At 41.6% G+C, this 9,288-nt stretch overlaps 2 protein-coding genes across 2 annotated transcripts; both read right to left on the bottom strand.

The window, feature by feature from the left end:
- Positions 1–3,053: 3,053 nt before the first annotated feature.
- On the bottom strand, positions 3,054–7,074 carry LOC139407593 (complement factor D-like). The gene is made up of 5 exons (XM_071151419.1): positions 6,897–7,074; positions 6,475–6,637; positions 6,206–6,338; positions 4,115–4,369; positions 3,054–3,552 (listed from the first exon to the last, which is right to left on the bottom strand). Exons 1-5 carry the CDS (start codon positions 6,949–6,951, stop codon positions 3,397–3,399), a joined length of 762 nt encoding a protein of 253 aa, XP_071007520.1. The 5' UTR covers positions 6,952–7,074; the 3' UTR covers positions 3,054–3,396.
- A 314-nt stretch (positions 7,075–7,388) lies between these two features.
- On the bottom strand, positions 7,389–8,860 carry LOC139407592 (mast cell protease 1A-like). The gene is made up of 5 exons (XM_071151418.1): positions 8,716–8,860; positions 8,454–8,604; positions 8,196–8,331; positions 7,817–8,080; positions 7,389–7,706 (listed from the first exon to the last, which is right to left on the bottom strand). Exons 1-5 carry the CDS (start codon positions 8,813–8,815, stop codon positions 7,545–7,547), a joined length of 813 nt encoding a protein of 270 aa, XP_071007519.1. The 5' UTR covers positions 8,816–8,860; the 3' UTR covers positions 7,389–7,544.
- Positions 8,861–9,288: the final 428 nt, after the last annotated feature.

Raw genomic sequence — 9,288 nt, 5'->3', positions numbered from 1 at the left:
GGAGTGGTAGCATCCACTGAATAATACATGATCAACTTTCCACTGAGCACAGACATCAGTTCTACTTCTAATTTTGATTTTCATTTGGTTGAGTTGTCAACTAATGTGAATTCAATGTTAAACCAAGCAAAGAGTGTGAGTGAGCTCAGAAACATTTAGAAATAAATGTTTTGGAGTTATGTCTTGGTAAAAGCCCATACCCACTGGCGGATTAAGCATAAAACAGAAGAGGCAATTGCTCCAGGCCTCACATCACCAAAGGGCCTCTCTAGTTGGAAATAAATTATTATTGTTAATTTTTTTATCATGTTTAAATAATTTATCCCCGAAATGCTCCACTCGAGGCATAAAAAAAAAAAAGACCCATCAAAATCTGTCTGTTTAAGCTAGAGGTATGTTTTTTGCCTGGGCTGCGTCTCAATCCATCACATCTGCCCATCGATTTCTGCCTTCCGCATCTGTGGTGGATGGTGGCAGAGCTACAGCAGTGTTTGTCAGAACAGAAGACAACCCTGAAAATCTGTCTTCTCACGCAAACATCTGTAGCATGGAACAGTTTGGCTACACACTAATATGACCCATCTTTGGAAAGACCTTCACAAGTGTCACGGGACACCTCTACACAACTTAAAAAGATGAGAGAGGCCTGTCATTTTCAAAATGAGAAAAAAAATCCAGAAAATCACATTGTAGGATTTTTTATGAATTTATTTGCAAATTATGGTGGAAAATAAGTATTTAGTCAATAACAAAAGTTTATCTCAATACTTTGTTATATACCCTTTGTTGGCAATGACAGAGGTCAAACGTTTTCTGTAAGTCTTCACAAGGTTTTCACACACTGTTGCTGGTATTTTGGCCCATTCCTCCATGCAGATCTCCTCTAGAGCAGTGATGTTTTGGGGCTGTTGCTGGGCAACACAGACTTTCAACTCCCTCCCAAGATATTTTATGGGGTTGAGATCTGGAGACTGGTTAGGCCACTCCAGGACCTTGAAATGCTTCTTACGAAGCCACTCCTTCGTTGCCCGGGCAGTGTGTTTGGGATCATTGTCATGCTGAAAGACCCAGCCACATTTCATCTTCAATGCCCTTGCTGATGGAAAGAGGTTTTCACTCAAAATCTCACGATACATGGCCCCATTCATTCTTTCCTTTACACGTTCCCTTTGCAGAAAAACAGCCCCAAAGCATGATGTTTCCACCCCCATGCTTCACAGTAGGTATGGTGTTGTTTGGATGCAACGCAGCATTCTTTGTCCTCCAAACACGACGAGTTGAGTTTTATATATATATATACAGTGGGGCAAAAAAGTATTTAGTCAGCCACCAATTGTGCAAGTTCTCCCACTTAAAAAGATGAGAGAGGCCTGTAATTTTCATCATAGGTACACTTCAACTATGACAGACAAAATGAGAAAAAAAATCCAGAAAAATCACATTGTAGGATTTTTAATGAATTTATTTGCAAATTATGGTGGAAAATAAGTATTTGCAATTACAGAGATTCTAAATCAAATAGCTAAATGATCCTTGGTATGACCATCGTTAAACAATTCCATATGTTATCTTAGAAATCCCAGCCCGTGCTCAGACTCAAGGGGATATAATACACATTTATTTAGTAAAAAGACAAGTGTTGCTAATAATACTGCCATCGTTGTCTAGGCAGAGGACACAAATAGTATGTGTAGCCCATGGACAGTATCTGATGCTGTATGGACAAAAATAGTATGGGGCCTCTACTTGGGGCCTCCAAATCACTAAGTCTGCTACTGCCCATACTTCCTGGTGGACACCTGATTCTAAAAGACAATCAAAGATGGATGCCACACGTCGGTCAGGAGTCAGTGATATAGGGAAACTGATTGACAATTACGTTGGTAGAACTTTTTCTGCCTTTTTACCTCTTTTCACAGATGGATCCAAGGACCCAGATAGTGGACGCACAGGAGCAGGCATTTACATGAAGGCTAATGAACTGCTGCCACCTAGTGGGTGGAGGACGTAGAACCTGTTAGAATTATAGTATGCTCAGATTCTCTATTCGTATTGAATAGTTTATCATCTGGTAAATCTAATAGGAGTGACCTACTATTGGAGGTATTAGAGCTTTGAAACAAGATATAATTCATATTAATGTTCCACTGGGTAGAGGTGAGGCCAAATGTAAGATCAGAGACATTTTGATAGATGAGTGGCAGAAGAGATGGTACTCTGAGCATAAGGGCTGGCATTTATATGCCCTCCAAATAAAGGCCGGTTGACCAAGATTCCAAGATTCGCCCATCTTCCCCATTATCCCCTGTGTATTTATACCGGTGTTCTCTGTGTGTCTGTTGCCAGTTCATCTTGTTTGTCAAGTCAACCAGTGGTTTTTGTCTCAGCTCATGCTTTTCCCAAGCTCTCTTTTTCTTGCCCTCCTGGTTTTGACCCTTGCCTGTCCTGACTCTGAGCTGCCTGCCTGACCACTCTGCCTGACCCTGAGCCTGCCAACCTGTGCCTTTACCGCCTCTGGATTATTGACCTCTATCCTACCCTGACCTTGAGCCTGCCTGCCGTCCGGTACTATTGCCCCACCTCTGGTTTACTGACCCCTGCCTGCCTTGACCTGTCAATTGCCTGCCCCTGTTGGAATATTAAGCTATTGTTAGTTTGATGTGGTCTGGGTCATACCTTCATACCTGATAGTATCTTTACCTTTACTCTAGGGTACAATTGGGTACTTTTTCCAACCACTGCTCCTCAGGTACACTATCGTAGGAATTTGATGGAACCTGCTGGAGCCAACAATGCATCCAACCTTCCGTAACATTGGTCAGCTTATATATAGAGTCTACTGCCTGACCATCCATACCAGGTGAGTGACCAAGACCCTAAATGATGTAGAGAGTCTGCATATGCTAATGCTAATGTTAATGTTTTGTTTTTACTTTAAATCAGTAGTTGCTTTTAGTCTTTGAACATCAAGTCAAAAAATGATGGCCGAGTATTTTTGCTAAATAATTTAGGGAACTCATGTCCTCCAGAGTGAGACACAGGAGCCAAAATTAGTTAACCAATTTTAATAAGAACAGCAACAAGGGAACTATTGATCATTAAACACCTTGTGCAAACCTGGTCTAAATGAGATCAGTTATATTGTGAGATTGTGTAAACACACACTGACAGCTTACATGCCCAAAACCTTAAAGGCAAAATCCACCAAATATTGGGGCTGGTGACACTTTGCTTCTTGCGAGTCCAATATCTTGAAAACTTGACTGCTGATAAAACACCAAATATTGGGGCTGGTGACACTTTGCTTCTTGCGAGTCCAATATCTTGAAAACTTGATTGCTTGATAAAACATTTTGTGACTGTATCAACAGTGGACTAATGAAAACAATGTTCCCTTTAAGGGTTTCTAGCTAACACTGTCTGAATCCATCGGCGGTAGGAAGCCACTCGTGTGTACACATCAGGGGTACTGGGGTTGGCACACCTCTGCCCTGAGAAAGAGACAATGCCCGCTGACATCCCGTTACACACCAATGGACCTCCTGAATCACCCTGCAAAGAACAAAGGAGGAGTAGCATAGTTACAGCCTTGACTAGGATAAACTTTTATTCTAGTTACCTTAAGAGTCTAAGCGGTTTTAAGATGGTCATACCAAGGATAATATGGTACTGAATGTTGAATTTTAGAACCCCATTAAGGAGTCAACCATTTGTGTTCTCTGTCACCTGGAGCTGCATGGTAAATGGTCCAGGAACAAAGGACAATGCCAAAGGATTAGACTTTATGTATTTTTTTTACCAATATAAAAACAATTGCCGCTAAACTACTTCCATATATTTGTTCATATTTTTTTAAAAACTGGTACCGGGCTACATTCAGACCAGTCCTGTGACATGGTGGATTGCAGCCCATGCAAAAAACTGATATCTCTAGCTTAAACTGATGAATTTTGATGGGGATTTATGTATTATGCTAATTTGATTTCTGCAGGGGCATGGACATCGGCTCTAGGGAGTTATAGCCAAGTTGTAGCCAATAACAGCCTGTCTCGACCAGGAAAAACGAATTGCAGTTATAGCAATAGAGTTATAGCCTAAAACAGTGCAGTCATACCGAGCAGAAGCCTTGGAAAGCTCTGGGGCCTGTTGCGCACACCACGCGGCTGGAGATTTTGACGGCTGTCCACCTGCGGACACATTCTCTGGGAGGGACGATGGTGGCGTTGACCTCCTGCAACTTGTCTGGTAGGGTGCCATTATCGCCTATATCCCCCCAGCCGGCCGTGGTGCACATGCTTCCCTCAGCCATAGAGCCATTCATCAGAGGGATCAACTGTACTGCTGTGTTGAGGGTGGCCCTCCCTCTCAACTAAGAATGATCACAGAGATAACACACTAGATAGATGATCTGTATGTCTTCATATACAGTGCCTTGCGAAAGTATTCGGCCCCCTTGAACTTTGCGACCTTTTGCCACATTTCAGGCTTCAAACATAAAGATATAAAACTGTATTTTTTTGTGAAGAATCAACAACAAGTGGGACACAATCATGAAGTGGAACAACATTTATTGGATATTTCAAACTTTTTTAACAAATCAAAAACTGAAAAATTGGGCGTGCAAATTTATTCAGCCCCTTTACTTTCAGTGCAGCAAACTCTCTCCAGAAGTTCAGTGAGGATCTCTGAATGATCCAATGTTGACCTAAATGACTAATGATGATAAATACAATCCACCTGTGTGTAATCAAGTCTCCGTATAAATGCAGCTGCACTGTGATAGTCTCAGAGGTCTGTTAAAAGCGCAGAGAGCATCACGAAGAACAAGGAACACACCAGGCAGGTCCGAGATACTGTTGTGAAGAAGTTTAAAGCCGGATTTGGATACAAAAAGATTTCCCAAGCTTTAAACATCCCTAGGAGCACTGTGCAAGCGATAATATTGAAATGGAAGGAGTATCAGACCACTGCAAATCTACCAAGACCTGGCCGTCCCTCTAAACTTTCAGCTCATACAAGGAGAAGACTGATCAGAGATGCAGCCAAGAGGCCCATGATCACTCTGGATGAACTGCAGAGATCTACAGCTGAGGTGGAAGACTCTGTCCATAGGACAACAATCAGTCGTATATTGCACAAATCTGGCCTTTATGGAAGAGTGGCAAGAAGAAAGCCATTTCTTAAAGATATCCATAAAAAGTGTTGTTTAAAGTTTGCCACAAGCCACCTGGGAGACACACCAAACATGTGGAAGAAGGTGCTCTGGTCAGATGAAACCAAAATTGAACTTTTTGGCAACAATGCAAAACGTTATGTTTAGCGTAAAAGCAACCCAGCTGAACACACCATCCCCACTGTCAAACATGGTGGTGGCAGCATCATGGTTTGGGCCTGCTTTTCTTCAGCAGGGACAGGGAAGATGGTTCAAATTGATGGGAAGATGGATGGAGCCAAATACAGGACCATTCTGGAGGAAAACCTGATGGAGTCTGCAAAAGACCTGAGACTGGGACGGAGATTTGTCTTCCAACAAGACAATGATCCAAAACATAAAGCAAAATCTACAATGGAATGGTTCAAAAATAAACATATCCAGGTGTTAGAATGGCCAAGTCAAAGTCCAGACCTGAATCCAATCGAGAATCTGTGGAAAGAACTGAAAACTGCTGTTCACAAATGCTCTCCATCCAACCCCACTGAGCTCAAGCTGTTTTGCAAGGAGGAATGGGAAAAAAATTCAGTCTCTCGATGTGCAAAACTGATAGAGACATACCCCAAGTGACTTACAGCTGTAATCGCAGCAAAAGGTGGCGCTACAAAGTATTAACTTAAGGGGGCTGAATAATTTTGCACGCCCAATTTTTCAGTTTTTGATTTGTTAAAAAAGTTTGAAATATCCAATAAATGTCGTTCCACTTCATGATTGTGTCCCACTTGTTGTTGATTCTTCACAAAAAAATACAGTTTTATATCTTTATGTTTCAAGCCTGAAATGTGGCAAAAGGTCGCAAAGTTCAAGGGGGCCGAATACTTTCGCAAGGCACTGTATGTGTGATGTAAATATATTTAGGATATAATCATTTTTCTTATCAGTTTTGCATGATTCTATAATCTATTTGATGTATTTTCATGGACATTAAACCTCCAATGAGAAGTTAGGATACAATAATCTCCATGGTGATACAATGTCCTTGATGTCACTCACCTTGAGAAGCATGATGTCATTCTCCAGGTTGTCCCCATACCTCGGATGTGGAATGGATCGAACCACATCCAATACCTGTTGTGAATTTTCATCCTCTGACAAGTCATGAGCCCCAAGAACCACCCTGTATCGCCTGAAAATCAGTACATGAAAGAATTTAGGAGGCAATATTTATTTGTGCAATTGCCTTGAAGGACTAGTGCAATAACTTTAAGGGAAATTAGTTTGAGAGAATCTGAGAGATGTTAATGTTTGATAGAGATTCTCACCCGTCACAGTGTGCAGCGGTGAGGACAAAATCCTCTCTGACCAGAACTCCTCCACAGATGTGTTGACCACGAGACTGAAGGGAAGCCATGTAGGGACGAGAGTTGCGAGCAGCCTCTCGGCCACCAACAATACCCACTTTCGGCACCTTGCGCCCATCAGTGCCTTTGAACAGAAAGTAGAGAAGACTATTTCAATAGCTTTTGTCTATAGCTCTGCAATGCTACCATATCCGCATAGCTTGCAACAAATGATGGTACTGTATGTCAGTTTGTTCATTACTGCCAAATAGAATATAAACCGCTGAAATTGGTCAAATATACTTTTCATAACTAGTGCTATACTTTTTAATGTTAGTCTGCATGGTGCAGTCAGTTTAGTGCTATTGGTAGTTAGTGTGTTATAGAAATGAAACATAGCTTACCATTCAAGGCGATGAGCAGAATAACTACGTGAAGAACCACTGAGCAGATTGCCATTGTGCAAATGGGCAAATAGCCTGATGCACCTCGTGGGTATAAATATGTAGGGTGGGCGGGAGGGTGCTACTTTTTCCAGATGTGGTTATAGACAGTACTGGGTCTTTGTTCATCCCCCCCAGTGTTTGCCAATGTGTTGCTGTGGCTTCATGGTTTCAAATGTTGCTTGGTGAAGTCTATGATGAAAGCGGATTGTGATATTATGAAATGATGACTCTGCTGGTTGGTCTGATTGCATAGAGAACACTTGTGCAATGAGATGCTACCACTAACCGTTGTTGAAAGTGTTAGAAATGTGTGGTGTTTGTGGTTCTGTGCATTACAGTTTGCCATGATGGGCTCAGTTTGTTGATTTAAAAAATAAATACAAAATTGTTTAGGTATAACATACCTTCACATGCCTTCTGATGTGTATGCAAATCATATGACTAGAGCAATTTCACAATGATTAAGAACACATTTATTTCCATTACAGTACATGGTAATGCATTAGACAGATTAACAGCAAGCTAAAGAATCAGTAATATCCTCAGGTATAAGTAATAATAAGTAATAGCCAAAGGCATTATTTTGCAGCAAACAAAGTATCCATTCTAACACGACTGCTTGTTGATGACCTTCTTTATCCAGGGTAAGTACTTGGAAATCTGAGTGTAAACATTGGGCACGTTGGGATAGGCACAGTTTCCCATCATGTTGAAGGAGACGATTCCCACTGCCTCTCCATTGCATACCAAAGGACCACCAGAATCCCCCTGTGGGAAAGAGAATAATCACCTTATATGCCAAACATTGCTTACTGGTTCTTGCTTTGGATCTTCATGTACGATGTGTGTGTAATGAATGTAAATTCAGTTAGACAAACCTGACATGTGCCTTTGTCGGTCATGTATCCACCTGCACAGGTGACATTGGGAGGAAGATTAACTTTGACGTGATCCCACTGCTTCTGGCAGACCTTCAGATCAATGGCTTCCACGTCCACCACTTGAAGGTCGTCAACGATTGCGCCTATTTTTGTGAAGCCCCAACCAGCAGCAAGGCACTTTGTTTTGGGTTTGAGGACTTTATCCTTGGTTGGAAGCCTCACTTTGTTCACGGATTTGCTTAATTTAGCTTCCCTAGACAGCTTGAAACAAACATTTATTATCTGTTTAGCAGTTATGAAAGTATATGACCTTGTAGCACTTTTAGGATACTCTGTCATATCGTATGAAGAATAATATATTTAACTAAAGCCCTACCTGTAGAAGCATGATGTCACTACCATCCTTTACATTTTTATATGAGTTGGGTTTGCATTTGCGTTCCACATTGTATCTGACAGCTTTCCCGAGGCCCTTCTTGATGTTGTGGGTACCAAGAACAACACTCAAGTTGCTAGACAAGACTCAGAACAATGTGTTTATCAGTCTGAGTAGTAAGGACACTGATATGCTATATGTAATGATATGCTACTATTTGGAATTTACAGTTGTAATTGAGTTAGGCTACTACTGTACCTTTTGTTGCAGTGTGCAGCTGTTAGTACAAAGTCTGGAGTGATCAGGAATCCTCCACAGATGTGCTTCTCATCGTTCTGCACAGATGCCATGTACTGCAGGGAATTCCTCTTGGCTTTTTTTCCATTGATGATTTGACCCCCAAATGCAACTGAGAGGGTAAAAGTAGTACAAACAGCCACAATGAACTAAACCATAAGGTAATAGGAAAATGTTAGAATCTCATTGATGCGTGTCCATTGAGTTCAGCAGAGAGACTTACCCGAATGTCCCAGATAGGTGAGGAGAACAGTGAGTAGAAGTTTGTTCATGGTGTGCATGTTTGGAGGGCTTGTCAAACGATCCAGGATGACCTGATTCATATGGCCCCTTTATATACACTAGACAGCGTTTTTTTTTCTGAGGACAACTGTGTGGCTTCACTTCTATGATGACTATCTATGATAATTCTATCGATCCATGTATGGTTTCTTCCGGTAAAGTTAAGGTAGGTGGTCTCTGCATTTACTGGAACTCTGGCAGCCCTTCTACACATTAATGTAGGTGGTGAGTTATCATAGACAGATAATAGCCTGCAGTAGTGCATACCACATAGGCCAACTCATCTCCCCTCTCTCATGCAAGAGCCTTGTCTTCTCTGGTTCGATGCTTTCCGGTGTTAGCATGCCAACCAATAACCACCAGTGGTTTACAAAGGAGGACAACACTCTTGATGCCTTGAAAGACGCTGGGACCTTGCCAATCCCACCAGGGTAAAGTCAGGGACCATTATTTTTCGCAATGAAAACAACATGTAAAACTATGAAAGGGGCATAACTTTTTAGTCACTATAGAA

The sequence above is a fragment of the Oncorhynchus clarkii genome, chromosome 4 (genome assembly GCF_045791955.1).
Source record: "Oncorhynchus clarkii lewisi isolate Uvic-CL-2024 chromosome 4, UVic_Ocla_1.0, whole genome shotgun sequence".
Classification (NCBI taxonomy): domain Eukaryota; kingdom Metazoa; phylum Chordata; class Actinopteri; order Salmoniformes; family Salmonidae; genus Oncorhynchus; species Oncorhynchus clarkii.
The sequence above is the reverse complement of the archived record's forward strand: the minus strand, read 5'-3'. Positions and strand labels throughout refer to the sequence as shown.

Excerpts from the sequence above, each read along its gene's own strand:
- LOC139407593 (XM_071151419.1), bottom strand. The coding sequence starts at position 6,951 with ATGGCAATCTGCTCAGTGGTTCTTCACGTAGTTATTCTGCTCATCGCC. Across the intron at positions 4,370-6,205 it reads ATGACATCATGCTTCTCAAG|TTGAGAGGGAGGGCCACCCT; the intron begins GTGAGTGACATC and ends GATCATTCTTAG. Across the intron at positions 3,553-4,114 it reads CTTTCCAAGGCTTCTGCTCG|GGTGATTCAGGAGGTCCATT; the intron begins GTATGACTGCAC and ends TGTTCTTTGCAG.
- LOC139407592 (XM_071151418.1), bottom strand. The coding sequence starts at position 8,815 with ATGAATCAGGTCATCCTGGATCGTTTGACAAGCCCTCCAAACATGCAC. Across the intron at positions 8,605-8,715 it reads CACCTATCTGGGACATTCGG|TTGCATTTGGGGGTCAAATC; the intron begins GTAAGTCTCTCT and ends TTACCCTCTCAG. Across the intron at positions 8,081-8,195 it reads GTGACATCATGCTTCTACAG|CTGTCTAGGGAAGCTAAATT; the intron begins GTAGGGCTTTAG and ends GTTTGTTTCAAG.